The 20,428-nt window shown below is 32.8% G+C and overlaps 2 protein-coding genes across 2 annotated transcripts; both read left to right on the forward strand.

The window, feature by feature from the left end:
* Window positions 1-522: 522 nt before the first annotated feature.
* LOC103329129 (uncharacterized) lies at window positions 523-1,101 on the forward strand. The gene has a single exon (XM_008231564.2). The coding sequence runs from the start codon at window positions 523-525 to the stop codon at window positions 1,099-1,101; it is 579 nt and encodes a 192-aa protein (XP_008229786.2).
* Window positions 1,102-17,074: 15,973 nt separating this feature from the next.
* LOC103329138 (beta-glucosidase 12-like) lies at window positions 17,075-20,428 on the forward strand. Its single transcript, XM_089042553.1, has 13 exons — window positions 17,075-17,323; window positions 17,459-17,528; window positions 17,630-17,688; window positions 17,811-17,886; window positions 18,186-18,263; window positions 18,393-18,480; window positions 18,572-18,827; window positions 18,944-19,059; window positions 19,168-19,385; window positions 19,468-19,499; window positions 19,607-19,709; window positions 19,821-19,929; window positions 20,050-20,428. The coding sequence occupies exons 1-13, from the start codon at window positions 17,090-17,092 to the stop codon at window positions 20,219-20,221; spliced, it is 1,611 nt and encodes a 536-aa protein (XP_088898679.1). The 5' UTR covers window positions 17,075-17,089; the 3' UTR covers window positions 20,222-20,428.

Raw genomic sequence — 20,428 nt, forward strand, 5'->3', positions numbered from 1 at the left:
TAGTTCAATCTCGAATTGATTATCGAATTAGATTGTGTGCTTCCGTTGATTCTATTCGATTTCTCTTAATACAACGTCTTACCTTCCGTGGTCATGATGAGTATGAGAATTCAAGCAACCAAAGAAACTTTCTTAAGCTTTTACAATTCCTTGCTGATCACAATGAACGGTTTCAAGCTGTAACACTGAAATATGCTCCTGATAACCTCAAGTTGATATCACCAAAGATTCAAAAAGACATTGTAAATGCTGCTGCAGTTGAAACAACTAATGTTATTATAAGTGATATTGGTTATTCCTTGTTTTCTATTCTTATTGATGAATATCGTGATGTATTTGTTAAGGAGCAAATGGTTGTTATGTTTCGTCATGTTGATAACAAAGGGTATGTGATTGAATGTTTCATGGGTATTGAACATGTGGCTAGTACAACAGCTCTCTCATTGAAGACATCAATTGATGCGTTATTTGCTAGACATCATTTTCTCATATCTCGATTATGTGTATGATGGGGCAAGTAATATGAATGGAGAGTTCAATGGTTTGAAAACACTTATTATGAAAGATAGTCCACGTGCTTTTTATGTTCACTACTTTGCTCATCAACTTCAATTGGCTCTTGTATCTTTGGCAAAAGACCATAGCATAATAGGTGCTTTCGTCACCTTAGTTTCCAATGTACTAAATATTGTTGGGGCATCATTAAAGCGTCGTGACATTCTTCAAGAAAAACAAGCCCTCAAAGTTATTGAAGCACTTAGCAATGGTGAGCTCTCAAGCAGGCAACGCTTAAATCAAGAACTTGGAGTTAGACGTCCATGTGATACCTCACACTATGGTACTTTGCTTAACTTTGTTGCCATGTTTTCATCTATAATTGATGTATTGGAGGAAATTTCATATGATAGAGTGGGCATTGATCCGAAACATGTAGCATTTATTTTGTTAGGGTTGCTGCAATCATTTGATTTTGTGTTCAGTTTGCACTTGATGATGATTATACTTGGAATTAAAAATGAGTTATTGCAAGCCTTACAAAGGGATGATCAAGATATTATGAATGCCATGGATTTAGTTGAAATATGCAAGCGAAACCTGTAGAATATGAGAGACAATGGATGAGATTCTTTATTAAAGAAAGTTTCCCCTTTTTGTGTGAAACAAAATATTGAAGTTTCTAACATGGATGATATGTTTGTAGCTCGAGGGCGATCACAACATAGGGCACAACAAATTAAAAATATGCATTTTTATTGTGTTGATCTTTTCTATAATGTGATAGATTTGCAACTTCAAGAGCTAAGGAATCATTTCACAGAGGTTAACACTGAGTTGCTACTTTGCTTGGCATGCTTAATTCTGAATAATTCATTTTCTGCTTTTAATAAGCAAAAATTGGTACGTGTTGTTGAACTTTATCTAAGTGATTTTCTACTAAACAACTCATGGCACTTGAAATTCAACTTGAGAATTATATTGACAACATATATTCCGATACCAAGTTTCAAGAATTGAATGAAATTTCTGATCTTACAAAAAAAATTAGTTGAGACAGGAAAGCACGAAGTACATCCATTAGTCTATTTGCTCATAACATTGGCATTAGTACTTCCAGTTGCTACAGCTTTTGTAGAAAGGGTATTCTCTTGTATGAACTTTGTTAAGAACCGATTGCGTAATCGAATGGGAGATCAATGGATGATAGCTTGGTTGTATATCTTGAGAAAGACATCTTCAATGACATCGATAATGAGCTGATTGTTAAGCATTTTCAGAACATGAAAACACGTATAGGACAATTGTAATTGTATTGATTGCACTTGCATTGAATTTTTTTACTCTTTCATTTTTGCACTTGTGTCTTGTATTTTATCTTTGTTACGTCCACACATAGAAAAAATCATGGGTCCGCCACTACATACACTCCTTTCAAATGATAACCGTCTAATCCAATAAGAGGCCTGCAACATTTTTCGAACCCCTTCTTACAAATTCTAGAACAGACATTCAACCTTTAAAAGACTACATATTTTCCATTAAGGTCACACTTAATTTTGGTGGTTGTTCCTTTGTTGCTTTTTGTTCACAATAATCCCAAAAGCTTTGTATATTGGGAAGCCACATTACCCTACCTGATCTTTTGGCTCTGTATGCTTTCATGTGTGAAACCCCCCACTACCAACTCCTTTGAAGCAGCATTCTTGATGTGGAGGAATTGAAGGATTAGATTGGACTGTGTCCATGAATGTTTAGTGAGCCAATGTATAGTTGCTAGGTTGTTATCCCATACTCTGTCCATGAATGTAGTGAGCCAATGTACACTTGCTCAAGGCATATATGTTCTAAGGGCAATGCTTGGTTATACAAAGTGTCTTTAGCTTGAACCTCGCATTTCTTTTATACCACATTTTGTGTCCATATTTCAGTGAGTAAGTTCTAAGTGCCTCTCTAAACACATGGAAATCTGCAAACATCATTCTTAGTTTAAAAATTAGATTGTTTCTGTCAATTTCAGGATTGTATTCTTGGATTGTTGCTGTCAGTTTCAGGATTGTATTCTTGGAACCTTCTCCCAATATCGTCACCATATGATGCACCCCTTAATTCAGCATTCATATGATCACCTTCATCATTGTCTTCTAATTTATTTACCGCAAAAGTATTTGGTCTTTTGTCTCCACCTTGCTGCACAATTTCTCCAAAAGTTTGGCATTTTCCCTCCTCTTTATTGGCATATTTTGACCTCCAACATGAGTTTCATTTGCAACATTTTGGGCCTTCTCATTTTGTTTCATGTTGGGCCTGCTCATTTGCTACATTTTTGGCCTACTCATTCTGGCCCTGGTTCTTATTTAGAGTCTGCTCATTCTCATTATGTGAAAATTCTACCATGCGCCAGGTGCATGGATGCTCCCAAATTTCAGGCATTAGATCACTATGAATCTATGGTTTTTAATAAACACTGAAATTGAATCCCACCAACCTGTACAACCGGTGAAGGAAGAAAGAGAAAAAAACAAACCAAAAAAGCTAACAACCAACATGGGTTATATAAAAAAGACAAAAAGCATGTTTATATGTGTATATATATACACACACACAGACACATAGAGTTTCAACTGAGGGATCCCTCAAATAAGCTTATTTGTGGGACATTCCTTATAGGCCCCACTCCGGATTGTATTTCACTAATCCAAACCTTCTATTTTGTAGATATTCATTCAAATATCATCTCTACAAAAAATCACTTGAATCCGATATCATTTGACCACTCAATTGAGTAATTGAAATTTTAGTACTTTCTTGAAGCATCGTGTTCATTGATTTTGTAAGACACAATTGGATGTCGAAACGGTTTTTGATTTGTCTAATTTTTTGTAAGGATGATCTATGAATGAAGACCTAAAAAATAGATGGTTTGGATTATTGGGAAAAAAATTGTAGGGTACCCTAAAGGGCGTCCCTCAATAGAAGGGGACTGATATATATATATATATATATATATATACTATTTGAATAATGCTACTCTTACCACATTTGTATACCACATCTCGATACCATCTTACGTGGCAGCTGAGGTGGACAGCCACATCAATTAAAATTATTTAATTATTTCTTTTCTTTTATGATTTATTCCAGTATTTGTTTTTCTAATTTTCCTAATTAAAATACACTTCATTGATTTAATTGATGTGACATATAATATAAACATGCCACATCATGTGGTATAGAAATGCGGGATAAAAATATGGTAAGTGTAGCATTACTCATATTATTTATTTGAGTGATGCTACACTTACCACATTTTTATCTCATATTTCTATACCACATGATGTGGTATGTCCATATCATATGCCAAATCAATTAAATAAATGAAGTGTATTTTAATAAATAAAGTTAGAAAAATAGAAATTATTATTTTACATGATGTGGTATGTACACATCAGTTGTCAAATTATGTGGTATGAAATTGTGGTATAAAAATATGGTAAGACTAGTATTATTCTATTTATTTCTCTCCTGAGTTGATTTAATGTATACGAATAGTATGCTAGTTTTTTATTATTTATTAATTTCTCTTTTGGGTTGATGTTTATGTATATGAAAGCTTAAAGTAAGAATGTAATTAACTGAAAAAACCAATATAAATTAAAAGAAAATTACAATAAACAGAAAATTTTAAATATATTTAGATTAAAACAATGATAATAATAGGCATTAAAAAATTTGTTCCATGTTTTTCTTCCACTAATCTCACTTCTATTATTTCTCTATTACTCCACCAGTAACTAGCATGTGAATGATTTCTATAAATAAAAAACCAAATATTTTAGTAAAATATAAAAATATTAGGAAAGACCAAAATTTGGAAAAATAATAGAATGATCTAACGTTTCAAAAAGTAGTTAGTAAAACATTAGAGTTTTACATGTCAAATATTTATTTATTTTTTATTATGTTAAATTTCAATTTTAAGTAATCATGATAACATCTTGATTACCATTTATAAAATATATATCTCGTTCATTGAAAATTTTGTGTGCATAAAATACATAAAAATATATAAATGTTATTTACCAAATATTTTAAAATCTAAGAATACTGATTTTTATTAACTTGTTCTTAGTTTAAAGTATAGTCTATATTTGCATATAATATAACATATTATTGCTAATAATTTAAAACCAAAGAATATAGATTTTTATAAAATTGATTCTTAATTTAAAGTATAGTCTATATTTGCATATAATATAACATATTATTGCTAAGCAAAAGAACATTATCATACACAAGCATATGATCATATAAATACTTCTTTGTAAAATCGACCAATTACTAATCAAATATTTTTCTTCATGGTTTCAATGAGATTTCTTTTTTATTTTTTTGTTGTGTATTTATAAAAATATATATAATTAAATATAATAATTCTATATTTATAATATATAATTCTAAATAAATATTAAATGAAATATATATAAATATGTTATACCTTAAGTTACAAAGAGTACATCATTAAGTACTACTATTACACTATCATGGACATATGCATTCCATAAGTTTGTAAATCATATCATTAAGTTTGTACATTACAATATTTGGTTTCACATTTATTAGATTTGGCACCTTCGTTACAAGGTTAAGGTGAATCCGAAACCATGGCCTTGTAATACTCATTTAGAAACAAAATGATTCCCCTTACAACATTAAGGTAAATGTGGACCTTAGAGAAGTAATTGTGAAACTTATTCTTGTAAACACCTATGGTTTACAATATTAAGGACCCATTTATAATTACTTGGACGTTAAAGTTCCATAAACTTATAAAGTATATCCATAAACTTGTAATATCATAATTTACAATAGAAATGATATCCCTTACAATATTAACGCAAGGGTGGACCTTGGAGATGTAAACTTGGTCCTTATTCTTGTAAACACAGCGGTTTACAACAATAAGGACTCATATTACAATGGTTTGGACATAAACGTTCCATAAACTTATAAAATGGATCTTTAATCTTGTATATTACAAGATTTAGGTTCCCATTTATGTGTTTTTGCACCATAATTACAAAGTAATAATCCATAATCTTATAATACTATAATTTACATTAGAAAAGATCTCTCTTACATTGTTAAGGTAAGGATGGATATTGTTGAAGTAAATGTGTGGTCCTTATTCTTGTAAACATAACGGTTTACAATATTAAGGACCCTTTTTACAATTACTTGGACGTCAAAGTTCCATAAACTTATAAAGTGTATTCAGAAACTTGTAATATCGTAATTTACAATAAAAATGATATCCATTACAATATTAAGGCAAGGGTGGACCTTGGAGATGTAAACATTTGTCCTTATTCTTGTAAACTCAACAGTTTACAACAATAAGGGCTCGTATTACAATGGTTTAAAATGGATCCTTAGTCTGGTATATTACAAGATTTGGGTTCCCATTTATGTATTTTTGCACTATAATTACAACATTAAGGTTCCTTATAATCCATAATCTTATAATACTATAATTTACATTAAAAAGGATCTCTCTTACATTGTTAAGGTAAGGATGGACCTTGGAGAAGTAAATGGAGTCCTTGTTCTTGTAAACACAACGGTTTACAATATTACGGACCCCTTTTACAATTACTTGGATGTCAAAGTTCCATAAACTTATAAAGTGTATTCATAAATTTGTAATATCGTAATTTACAATAGAAAGGATATTCGTTACAATATTAAGACAAGGGTGGACCTTGGAGAAGTAAACTTGGTCCTTATTCTTGTAAACTCACCAGTTTACAACAATAAGGGCTAGTATTACAATGGTTTGGACGTAAACATTCCATAAACTTATCAAATGGATCCCTAATCTGCTATATTACAAGATTTGGGTTCCATTTACGCAGTTTTGTACCATAATTACAATATTAAGGTTCCTCATAATCCTTAATCTTGTAATACTATAATTTACATTAGAAAGGATCTCCCTTATAATGTTAAGGCAATGGTGGACCTTGGAATGTAAACGTGGTCCTTTTGTTATAAACGCAACACTTTACAACTTAAGGATTCGTACTACAATTTTTTGGATATAAGCATTCCATAAACATGTAAAATGGATCTTTGATCTCATGGATTACAAGATTTGGGTTCCAATTTACGCGTTTTTGCACCAAGATTACAACCCAGAATGACCCATTTTATACAACCAAGTACAAAGGCCTTGGAGAAATTTGAACATGTTTCACATACTATATATGCAATTGCCAAACAAACAATCGTAATTGCATACGGTAATGCAATTGTCAAAAAGGCAAAGGTAATTGCATACCGTATTGCAATTGCGAAACAGGCGACGGTAATTGCATACCGTAATGCAATTGCCAAACAGGCTAAGGTAATTGCACACCATAATGCAATTGCCAAAAAGGTAATAATAATTGCATACTGTAATGCAAGTGTAATCGAAAAACACATAATTAATGTCTCTATGTTTGGGAATTGCTCATTATATAAATCCGATGACGATTTTGTCTTTGAAGGTTAATGAGATTTTATATTTACTTTGCAATTACCAAATGAAGATAAAATAATTGCGTTTATTATTTTGCAATTGCATTTATTTATACAATTAGTATTTCCCTATTTGGCAATTACAGGTTACCTAGAACAAGTTCAGATTTTTTGAAGTTTTTGTATTTTATGCATCGTTATGCCAGTCCAAGTTGGTTTCTAAGTTTACGCGATTACAAATTTATGGATTGGGGTGAATCATGACGTTCTAATTAATAGGAAAAACTGTGCAAATTAGGACCCGAAGTCTTGTAGCACATGTAATGGAATGAGATTTGGACAGATTTGCAATTACGAAACAGAGTGTAATTGCATTTGTGAAGTGATTACCCGCATGCCATGGCCATTTTGCACGTAATTAGTGGCTCTAGTTTGAAATTTTGACATTATTTGAGAGATATTTTGGACATTTATCACATTGATCGCCCCACACCCTCATATGCACTTCCTGTATGTTATTAGTGACTAAACTCATAGAAGGTGATTCCTCGCAATTACCAGACAAGGAGCTAGTAATTGCATATGGAAATAGCTTAACACATTGCAAATTGCATTTTTAATTGGCATTTTCATTCTTTTACTTGTTTTGATGGTCATATAGAATTTTATGCCACATAAAAAAAAAACATAGAACTGATTCCTCCAATCAAGAACTGAAACCATTGAAAGCATTGCATAGATGAATAGATGAAAGAGGCATTATTCAATTAATCACAGAAACACGGAAACGAAATAATAACGGAAATGAAATGATAAAAGAAAATTGCTCAATACCCTGTGCAGAAACCATTTTCAATTGCAGATAAAACCTCTTTGAAGATTACAAAAACACAACCAAATTACATGTGATAGATAGATATGGGCATATATAAGCATACGCACCAAACCTGTAATAAAAAAGAATCTCCAAAATCAAACAATTCAAAATTCAGAAATTCCAAAACCAACTAAAACAAATCTTTAACCGTTCCCCAAAATAAAAACAAACACTAACAGACCAAACAAAATTGTCTTCTTCTTCATATTTTCAGCTATATATCTCCGACAGTTTTTATTTTTATTTTTTGGTCATTCAAGCTTGCTTCATTAAAGCATCAGCTAGTGACACCAAAGGCCAGCAAAACAACATAGAAAGGCAAACAGAAAACTAAATATAAACTCAAGGCACCCTGCACAAGAACACGAGCACACGAGCAGGTTAAGTAATAGCCCAAAAGGGAACCCCTCATGCACACTGAAGGCACTTTGAGAAGCATTGTTGGGACCAACATGAGTCATTCTTGGTAGTCCTTCGCTTAGCACACTCCCTCTAATCAAATAAAATTCACCAAATTTTGACAAGAAATAGCTAAATATCTAAGCTTGTTAAGTGGACCTTGGAAGAGGTAATTGGAGAAAAAATTCATATTCAATGGAAATTTCAAAAATTATGAGAAGATCATCGTTATATAATTTAAACACTAGTATAAAGTTCAATAAAGAAACAATTTATAGACATTCAAACTGTCCCACCAAAAATTGGAATTTCAATCTAAAATTTCATACCAAGTGGATCTTGAGAGTTAATTCAACTAAAAAACTGCAGCAGAACATAAAATCTAGAAAATATTAGGCTCCTCAAGAAATACAAGAGAATAAAATAAAAATAAAAAAATCAAGGAAAATGATCGTTGCTAAAGGGTGATGAGATCGGGTCCAAGATTTGAATATACAACAGTAACACATCATAATTGGGCTGAGATGAGATCGAAGATGGCGCGCACAGTTTGCATCAAGCCGTCGTCACTATCGAGAGAGAAGAGAGCTGAGCAATCTGTACATGGTAAGAAGACTCACTCACCATCATCGAGAAATAGAGGAGTTGGCAATTGAGATGGGTGGATTTTTGGTCGCCGTCAAGAGAGTGATAAAAGAGTAGCTTTTCTGTTTCAGAAAAACAAATCTCAAATGAAATTAGAGAGTAGAGTTGAGATGGAGAGATATGTTAGGGTGTGGAGAGCAGTGAGCACCACCATAATCTTTTCTATTTCTTTTCTGTTTCTTTTTGTTTTTAAAATATAATATATATATATATATATATATATTACCTACTACCGGTTGTGGCAGTTTTGAAAAATTGGCGCACCGGTGCGCCAGGTGCACCGTAGACGTTGCCCTCATTATGAGGCTCATCCCTGTCTCCTTACCAGCACGAGTCAAAAATGACAGCAAAAATTCATCACGTCAAAGCTGCCAAGTCATCAATTAACGATGCCTAAAACTTGGGTACTAATATGTAGTTGACTCTTTCTTTTCTTATTTTTTTTTCTTTTTTTATGTATCATCTAGCGTAGCTCGTAATTTGGAGCACATCTAATCTAACGACATAGCAGGTACTTGTGACCTTTGTTGAACGAGCAAAGGTTAATGGTTAATTTGTAGGTGGAAGCCTGCATAGAGACGTGCACACCTAGCCTTTTATATTATTATTTTTTTGTCCGAAATATCTTCTTCAACAAGCAGTTCAAATAAACTATACAGCTATAACAATATAAAATTCCAGGAGATAACAACGAGAAAAAAAAATTGAATTCAAATAGTAAAAGTTCTTGAAAGTTGGAGGAAAGAAGAGCTAGCGTGAAGAATTGATGATTATTTTCAGATGCCAGTGCTTGAACGAGTCCATGTAGCTAGCGTACATGGAAAACTCATCTTTACATAAAGGAGTAGCATTTCATTCATGGCCTTTTTTGTTTTGCTACTCTTTTGACGTTTTCAAGAGATAATTTGCTAATAGTTGGGGATTTTTTGCTAATCTTTACATAAAGGAGTGGGAAGGGATAATGGGTTTGGAATAGGAGAATTAGGGATTTTTTGGTTTTAAAGTATTATTTTTATTTCTAATAGTTAAATTAAGTTTTTTAAAACACAATTTTTATTTTTTTTCTTCACACATTGCACTTAGTTTAACAAAATAGTGGGTCCTATTAGTGTCACGTCAGCATTTTTAACGGAGTTGTTAACAGACTTGATAGTGAGGGGCAAAGTGTGACACAAAACATCAATTAAAGGGGCAAAATGGATCACTTTAACTTTAAGGGGGTTTAGTGAGAATTAACCAACGTTTTAGGGGGCACTATAGCACTTAAGGCAAAAAAAATGTGTTAAATGGTTTTTCCAGGTAATAGGTCAAAGGTACGGGTTTAATGCAATTGGTTCCCGAGTATAATACAATTGTATTGCAAAATGCAATTCGTTACAATACATTCAATTTCTTCAATTATTTCAATTAATTCATTTATTTCACAAAACTTGCAAGTATGGGACTGAGGTTGGTGTTCATGATTCATTCAATTATTTCACAACATTTGTGGGTAGCTTTTTCCAATTAACCAAACTGAATTTCTTTTTGTTAACTTGTAACAAAAAACAACAAAACTTTATTAACTACAAATTTACCGTGTATAAATAATTGTTTTGTTTTCCCCTAAATTTTTTTTTAAAATTAATTTTCATTTCATGGTAATGTAGAATTCTCTTTATGTCTTTTGATTTCCCAAAGAATTAATGTAGCTTTCACTTTAGGAAAAACAAAATATAACTATTTTCATATACTTATGAAAAATTTGGTCCCTTGGCATCTATGAGTTGATTGGCAAAATTGCTTGCATCATGTCATTTAAGATTTCTCATATCCTTTGTGAGGGTAATCATGCTACTAATGCTTTGGCAAATCATGGTGCCTTGGGCTCTGATTTAATTTCATAGGATACTACACCTTTTTTTGTTTTGCCTTTATGTTTTTGCGGGACTGGCTGGGCATGCCTAATCACCGGTTCTCCTAGTTTCTTTTGTTTACTTTTTCAAAGTTTTGGGGGTCTCTTAAGTCAGCATGTTGTTGTGACTTTCTCTTTCGTTAATTGAATCCTAAAAATGTAAAAGTGTGTAATCTTAAGGTAGTTGGACCTTGAACAAGTAAAATTATTTCTTATTCTTGTAAAAACAAGGATTTACAAATTAAGGACAGAGGGTACCATAGCGTAGTAAAGAGAATCACTAAACTCGTAACTTACAAATTTTAGGTAGCATTTCACAAGATTTTGCACCTGGATTACATAGTTGGGTTCACCCAATCCATAATGTTGTATGTTTACAAGGAATTGGTAATGGTAGACCTTGGGGATGTAAATTGGGTCCTTATTCTAGTAAACAATGTTTTACAAGATTAAGGACCAAGGATACCATAACGTTGTAAAGAGAATCCCTAAACTTATAACTTACAAGTTTTTGGTAACAATTTACAGGGTTTTGCACCTGGATTACAACATTAGAGTTCAACCAATCCATAATGTTGTAAATCACACTTGTACAAGGATATTAATCCACATTACAAGGAATTGGTCATGCTGGACCTTAGTGATGTAAAATGGCCTATTATTCTAGTAAACAATGCTTTACAAGATTAATGACTGAGGGTACCATAACGTCGTAATGAGAATCCCCAAATTAGTAACTTACAAGTTTTTGGTAATAATTTACAAGGTTTTTCTTTTGGATTACAATGTTAGGGTTCACCTAATTCATAATGTTGTAAATCACATATTTACTAGGATATGGATTCACATTACAAGAAATTAGTAATTGTGGACCTTAGTGATGTAAAATGGGTCCTTATTCTAGTAAAAAATTTTGTTAAAAGTTTAAGAACCAAGGACCTAATTGCATAATCCATGTTACTAAAGGTATATGCATGGCTCATTCAATGTGGCTCAATGCTTTACTCGATCACCGATCACCGAATTCCTTATAACAAAGTGAAGCATAGTCTTGAAAATCATTGTTGTATACACATTTCAAAATGTATATGTTATGGTTGTATTTAGTAATTACGTAAATTACTCAAATGATAAAATTTATTCACATACACTATATGAGGGCTTAAGAAACCACCATATTCGTCTTCTAAAGTTCGGGAAAAATTCTAGTGGAAGAGTGTGGCAAATGATGTTAAACCTATAAATAACATGATCAATAAAAGCATATTAAAGTTTTGATTAAATGGTTATTTATAAGTGCGTGTAACTCTTAGGGTAAGCAGTGATGAAATAAATTTCTTTGCAAAACACACGTGCATGCAATTAGAGGGTAAAAAGGGAAGGTTTCATATTTGAATGAATAGTCAAACATGTCTCCTAATTAACCACATGCGTCAAATTTTGAAAAGAATTTGACTGACCATTTGTTTTGTTTTGTTGACGTTTCATGGGTATTCTAGTGACTTATTGGATAATTATTCAAAACGATTTGCCTTCATGTACAGTATTCTATAAAAGGAATGTACAGCTATTACGAGAAGAAAAAGTCTAGCAATAGAAACATGCATCTTCAAGGAAAGCTTATTACAAGAAGAAAAATAGCATTAAAACCAACGGAAAGGAAGGGTAAAGAAAAAGTCATTTCTGCATGTTCATCTTGAGGGTAAACAGAAAGAAAATTGCTATGAGAATTGTATGTGGAACAGTGGAAGGCATTACTTTGACAATAGATATGTAAGGATCAGTTTGACAATTACGTTCTTTTTCTCTCGTGCAGATGTGCATGCAGTAAGACATTTTGCTTAGTCTTTTCTTTCAGCGGTTATGATGTTATTTTTCTTCCAATAACCTTTGTCTATTCTCTTCTTCATGGAGGAATTTTTTTCAATACTCTTTTGACTTTTTCAAGAGAGACAATACATTTATGAAAAATAAGGACCTCAAGATCATTCCACATAAGATAAACTATATCCTAGTGCAGATTTTGAAGAACAAAGCATATTTCAAAAATAATTTGAAAATCTCATTTTTGAAACCTCACACCTCACTCATCTCACCATTTGTAGAGGAGAAGAAGAAGTCGACTCTCTTTCTCTCTCTCAAACATGGTGAATGAATGAGTGAAGAGGATTTCAAATATCAAAGCAAATTTTAAAACCCATTTTTCAAAATCTCATAATGAAAACCCAAACTTAACAGAGAAGGAAGAAATGCAGAGAAGAAAGGCTTCCAAAATTCTCTCTATTTGTCAAAATGACGGCTACAGTGTTGAAGCCTCCCTTTTTAACCGAAAAGAAGTCAGCCCCAAATTCCCCCAGCTGGCAGCCACTCATTGGCTTCATAATAAGAAGAAAAAAAAATCATCAGGACAAAAGACCAATAGCTAGTAACACGAGAGAAATTAAATAAAATAGTAGAGGTGAATGACTAGTCATCACATTGATTTGATATGTCCTAATATATATGCAATGCATGATTTACCTTTAAAGATCTTGATTGCATCGTGCTACTGTTGATCTCAGCCACAATAAAAGTCTTCAACTAGACTATCCTAGTCTAATAACCTCGAGCTTGATGAATTATATGTGCAATTACAAAGTTATCATGGGAAGCAAAAAAACCTTAGCTAAATATAACCTAACAAGTGTGCTGAAAGTTTTGGGAGCCTTTTCATCCCATCGTTGTAATCCACGTATGTGTTACTGAACCGAACATTATATCTAGAATTCCATTCAAAGTTTCTAGGAATGACCACGAAAAGTATCCCTTCACTTTGACACCATTCCTAAAAAGAAAAAGGAAAAAGTTAAATGTATTGCTGTTAGTCACATGAATCAATAGCTCAAATATAGGAAGGCTAGACTATATATATCCTTAATTAATTTGTTAACAAGCACTTACTCGATTGCACTTTGAACATAATAGAGGTGACGATTGTAGTGGTCAATTCTATGGGTATCATTAAGGGCATCCACAAGTGATAATTTGGGATCATTGAACTTATCCACACCTACAATAAAATCCATTGTTATGCAGTTTTAAATTTAGACTTGTAGCAGTAATGTGAGATTTACATCAAATATATGTGAAACATTGATGATGCAATTATTCAATACTATAAATAATTACCATTCTCAGTAACATAAATGAGTGGATCATTATACTTTTCATTTGTGTAGAGTAAAAGATTTTGAATTCCTATTGGATAAATATTTACCTAGCTCGATGCACCATGTACCCCATTTGTGAAGGAAGTTGAGGTTCCACCCCAAAACCAATTGGCAATAGGGGAAGTAGCCCAACTCTTTATAAGCCCTTGCTAGGTTTCTTAACTTTCTAATGTGGGACTCTTTACCTTTACATTCTTACACGCCCTGACACGTGTGACGAATTTTTAAGCCTAACACGTGTACAACACATTTTGGGTGACGTGGAGCACGTGTGGCCTTTGGGCTTTCACACGTGGGCTAACCCGCTCTGATACCATGAAAGAAGTTGAGATTCCACCCCAAAACCAATTGGCAATGGGGGGAGTAGCCCAACTCCTTATAAGCCCTTGCTAAGTTTCTTAACTTTCCAATGTAGAACTTTTTACCTTCACATTTCACAATTTGAAGGTATTGATATTGTTAGGATTTAAATTTGTATTTTGAAAACCATTGATCATCTGAATTATAAGGGGTTAATCTAGTGATTTGATGTGTACCTTTGGACCAATGGAGACCCCATTACGCTAAGCAACCACAACACACATGAATATCATAATCTAATTAGTCTATGGAACTTAAATATCTTGAATTAAGTTCTCAATTTGTACTCACATGAATGATTAACGCCAACATCTATTTTGTAGATTGCGTATACAGAGTTATTTTGAGGTGAATCGCTAGCATAGTAACCAGCATAGTAATTTAGTCCAAGAAAGTCAAATAAACCAATTAGTGACCTAGATTGTTCTTTAGTGAATTTTGGTAATTTTCTTCCAACAAGTGATCGCATGCTTTGCGGATAGTCACCACTGATCAATGGCTCCGCAAACCTTAAAAAACATGAACATTTCAAGCATTAACTTGGTATTATTTGGCGTATTACTCTCCAATAACTGGTAAATATTAAATTCATAAGTAACTTCCTAATATACTTACCATCCAAACATGAAATCCAAAGATCGTATTGCAGCATTTTTATTTTGTATTACGTCCGAAAGGGGCACAAACAAGTGTGACACCAACGTTTACCCTATAACTCCTCTTTGAGATGCTTGCACCATAATATCAAGTTTAGTTGATTTAGAGCCACAAAATGGTAAAATACTCCCCACCCTATTATATTTTCGTACTACTTACTCATAGATATTTATTCTTGTAGAATTTTGCGACAACTGCATGAGTAAGGAGTAGGTGATGTGTCACCAAATATGCTCTGGCTGGCATGTTGCATGGCCTTTATATAGAGCAAGTACGGCTGCGCATGAGAATAGTAAGCAATGATGAAATAAATTTCTTTGTAAACCATGCGTGCATGCAATTAGAAGGGTACAAAGGGAAAGTTTCATATTTCAATGAATAGTCAAACATGGAATAGTAGCCGCTAATTCCTAATTAACCACATGCGTCAAATTTTGAAAAGAATTTGACGGACCATTTGTTTTGTTGACATTGTAAACCCAAAATATTTGTGCATAATATGTGATTTCTTTTTTGTTCAACAAATTAAAATTTTTAGTTTTATTAAGTTTCTTGAATACAAGTTGCATAGTCTAAACTACAAGGATTGAGGGCACACACACACACATACACACGTTATTAAGATGTCATGGATTCGAATCTGAGACCACTGGTCTGCAAGTCAAAACCTTTTTTAATCGAGCTCGACCCGATGGCTTAATTTTACTTGAAGTCTACATCAGAATGCCATCTACACTTGGATGGGTTTTCAAAAATTTAAACACTTTGTACCCAATTATTATATAATGCTACTTTTTGTTGATTTATTGTTTCTCTTCCAGCGTAACTGTACCCAAAAGAGGATATATATCATACAAGAAATTAGTGACTTATTGGATAATTATTCAAAACGATTTGCCTTCATGTACAGTATTCTATAAAAGGAATGTACAGCTATTACGAGAAGAAAAAGTCTAGCAAAAGAAACATCTTCAAGGAAGGCTTTATTACAAGAAGAAAAAGAGCATTAAAACCAACGGAAAGGAAGGGTGAAGAAAAAGTCATTTCTGCATATTTATCTTTAGGGTAAACAGAAAGAAAATTGCTATGAGAATTGATATGTAAAGATGAGTTTGACAATAGATATGCTTTCTTATTTGGATCAGATTGGATCGGAGTAAACACGAATGGGAGCAAGCATGTGTCGCTCCAAGAATTCCATAATTGAAGAGTTTATTAACCATATGAAATCAGAGGATGAAAATGAAGCAAACTCAACCGCTATGTTTCTTCCCATAATAAGCTTTCGTTCAAGGCATTTTTTTTAATGACTCGGCTGTGAATATAATTTATTTCTTGAAACAGAGTGATATTTTGAAGAGCAAAGAAGAACGTGGAGAATTAATGACAATTTTCATACTCTACTGCTTGAACAAGTCTATGGCTAGCGTAATTGCTAAACTCATCCTTATATATTTCTTGTCAAACTTTTTTCATCCTCTTCCAAAATAACCTCAAGAATATCTCTTTTTCTTTCTCCTATCGTTTTGACCTTTTAAATGAGATTATTGCTGGACATGAAGGACAATTTAATGTAATTATTTGGGTAGAAAATTTGAAAGTTTTGAAAATTTTGATTCTTGACAATGGTCAAACTTTTGAATATATTTTTCTACCTAGATTTATTTATTTATAAATACGCCACTAATTCCTTATTACGATATATCCTTTTTGTAAGTACAATTACGCCAAAGGAAGTGAAAGAATAAATCAACCCAAAGGAAGTGCCTGAAGCTCAAGTATATTGGGTACATACGTAGAGTTTTAATTGTGTGTCAAATTTGTTTCCACAGTTTGACCCATTGGTTATAAGAGACTAAATCAGACTTAGCGGCTCTACTCACACAAAAACTCATTCAAATATGAAAGCTTTCATTTCCCTTTGTACCATGACATTCTACGTAGTTGCCCCCTCAAACCCATTCAATGCCCATCTGTGTTTTGTTCTCATTTGCAGCACGTACTTCCTCCTCTATATAAAGGCCATGAAGCATGCCAGCCAGAGCCAACTTATACTTATCAAGATTATTACCAACAAAAAAACCTCAAGTTATGGCAATGCAATTACGATCTTTTCTCTTAGGCGTGCTGCTACTAATTGGCTTTGCATTGACAAATAGCAAAGCAGATATTAGAGCTCCACCCACGCATTTTGACACTGCTTCTCTCAATAGGAGCAGTTTTCCAGAAGGGTTCATATTTGGCGTAGGTTCTGGATCTTACCAAGTAAGTCCTTCCTTCTTCTAGGCTTTAATTTAATTTCTGTTCTGATTGGTTAGGGTATTCTTTCAAATTCAGATCAAGCATCGATCCTTGCAAGAATATTGACATCTTCTTCATTGTGTCTCTTGTGTATTTCAGTATGAAGGTGCTGCAAACGAAGGTGGTAGAGGACCAAGCATTTGGGATACCTTCACCCACAAATATCCAGGTCTGTCCAATCAAATCATGAATTAGTTAAAATAACAAAATGGTATTACATTTACTCTTATGCTCTAAATATTTAATTAAATTTTCAATGATTTATTGCAGAAAAGATTAATGATAGCAGTAACGGAGATATCGCTGTTGATCAATATCACCGCTATAAGGTTCATGACCCAATGTGCACATATTAAATTTTGAAGCATGAAGAAAACTCTGGATATTGAAGATAAGCTCCCCATAATGTTTAGCTCTTTCTCATAAAATCTTTTTTTGTTATGCAATGTAGGAAGATGTGGGGATTATGAAGAATATGGGGTGGGATGCTTATAGATTCTCTATCTCTTGGTCAAGATTATTACCAAGTAAGTTCATCCACATCCTCACATTTGGTTGTCACCAATCGTCAATATTTCTGCCTTCATGTTGATTTTAGCTTAAGTAATGTGTCCAAGTTGTCTACCGAATAATATAAAAAAGATTTTTGTTTCAATTAAAATAATTAATTGGAATAACTGAAGCAAAAATATTATTTTTTTTCAAAGATAAATTAAATAGAAGTCGAAGTTCAAGTTTCGACATATAGTCCAACTTTTTTAAAGTTCAGTTTAAATTGTATCGGTGCACTTATTTCGTTATTTCCTTGTTTTGTTTTAATCATTAGATGGAAAGTTAAGTGGAGGAGTGAACAAGGAAGGAATCAAATATTACAACAATCTCATCAATGAGCTCTTACGCAATGGTGAGTCATCCCACCTCACATGATCAGTAATTTATAAAATTACAGTTTCATGCACTCATAAAAAAAAAATTAAAAAAAACTCGTTTTATCAAATTTATAACTCGCTTTTATTGATCATGCCATTTATAGGTCTAACGCCATTTGTGACACTCTTCCATTGGGATCTTCCCCAAACTTTAGAAGACGAATATGGTGGTTTCCTAAGCCCTCATATTGTGTAAGTGAAGAAATTAGTCCTCTTAATCGTATTAATAATTCAATTAATAAATACAATTATGACATTTACATTCTGATATGTGTATATACAGCAATCATTTTCAAGATTACGTAGAACTTTGTTATAAGGAATTTGGTGATCGAGTAAAGCATTGGAGCACACTGAATGAGCCATATACCTTTAGTAACTTTGGTTACGCAATCGGGTCTCATGCGCCGGGACGATGCTCTACTTGGCAGCAACTAAACTGCACCGGGGGAGATTCATCTACTGAACCATATTTGGTAACACACCACCTGCTCCTTGCACATGCAGCTGCCGTAAAATTGTACAAAAATAAATATCAGGTACAATTCATCAGTTTTTTTGTTTCTCATAATATTGGATTCTAAGTTGTAACAAGAGAGCGACTACTTTACTTTTTTGTGACTCTAAAACAAACAAACTAAATGTTCTTGTGCAGGCCTCTCAAAATGGAGTGATAGGGATAACACTAGTGTCACATTGGTTTGAGCCCCTATCAGAAGAAAAAGAAAATAAGAATGCTGCATTACGAGCTTTGGATTTTATGTTCGGATGGTAAGTGTATTTTGAATTTACTTATGAATATGTAATATTTACTACTTACTAGCAAGCAATGTATATTATAATGTCAAGTTAATGCTTGAAAATTTTACATTCTTGTAGGTTTGTTGAGCCATTGACAAGTGGTGACTATCCTCAAAGCATGCGATCTCTTGTCGGAAGCCGATTACCAAAATTCACGAAAGAACAATCCGAGTTGCTAATTGGTTCATTTGATTTTCTTGGACTAAATTACTATGCTGGTTACTATGCAAGTGATGCACCTCAAAATAACTCTGTATACGCAAGCTACACAACAGATGCTGGAGTTAATCTTTCATGTGAGTAAAAATTCAGAATTTAATTCATGCAATTTAAGTTTATAGACTAATTAGATTCTGATATTCATATACGTTGTGGCAGCTGAGCGTAACGGGGTCCCCATCGGTTCAAAGGTGCACATCAAATTACTAGATTATGCCTTTATGATTTTGACCATTAATCGTTTTGCACTTACAAATGTGACTCCTAAAAATCTAAATATCTTCAAATTTGGGTGCAGGGTGCTTCGGAATGGCTAAATGTTTATCCACAAGGAATTCAAGATCTTTTACTCTACACAAAGAAGAAATATCACAATCCAGTCATTTACATTACTGAAAATGGTAATTATTTCTAGCCTTAAGTAATTGCATGATCAATGTTTCACATATTTTTGGTGTAAAACACACACAAGTAGTACAAAGTCTCTAAATTTAAAATGTATTATATTGTAGGTGTGGATGAGTTCAATGATCCGAAATTATCACTTGCCGAAGCCCTTAATGATACCCATAGAATTGACTACTACAATCGCCACCTTCATTATGTTCAAAGTTCTATTGAGTAAGTATATTAACAAATTCATTTAGAATATATATCAACACACGTATGTATATGGTCTAGCTTTAGATTTTGAGTTATTGATTCATATTATTGACATAAATATATTTAATTTCTTTTTAGCAATGGTGTCAAAGTGAAGGGATTCTTTCCATGGACGTTGCTAGACAACTTTGAATGGAGTTCGGGATACAGTGTTCGATTTGGTATTACCTATGTGGATTACAACGATAGGCTTAAAAGGCACCCAAAACTCTCGGCGCACTGGTTCAAAAGTTTCCTTAAGCCGTATTGAAAACTTCATATCATATACTTCATTCAATATTTGTATTTAATTCAACAATGTGAATTTTATGTATTTACAATAATTCTAGAGATTCAAAATTTATGTACATACAAAATTTGAATTCCAAATTTGTGTACATACAATAATTTCAATTTTAGTCCTTGTATAAGATTAAATTTCCATTAAACCTCATGTAAAATTAGACATTGATTTTTA

The sequence above is a fragment of the Prunus mume genome, linkage group LG1 (genome assembly GCF_029339155.1).
Source record: "Prunus mume cultivar Tortuosa linkage group LG1, ASM2933915v1, whole genome shotgun sequence".
NCBI classification, from domain to species: domain Eukaryota; kingdom Viridiplantae; phylum Streptophyta; class Magnoliopsida; order Rosales; family Rosaceae; genus Prunus; species Prunus mume.

Excerpts from the sequence above, each read along its gene's own strand:
- LOC103329129 (XM_008231564.2), top strand. The coding sequence starts at position 523 with ATGAATGGAGAGTTCAATGGTTTGAAAACACTTATTATGAAAGATAGT.
- LOC103329138 (XM_089042553.1), top strand. The coding sequence starts at position 17,090 with ATGCCAGCCAGAGCCAACTTATACTTATCAAGATTATTACCAACAAAA. Across the intron at positions 18,481-18,571 it reads TTCCTAAGCCCTCATATTGT|CAATCATTTTCAAGATTACG; the intron begins GTAAGTGAAGAA and ends GTGTATATACAG. Across the intron at positions 19,500-19,606 it reads GGGTCCCCATCGGTTCAAAG|GGTGCTTCGGAATGGCTAAA; the intron begins GTGCACATCAAA and ends ATTTGGGTGCAG.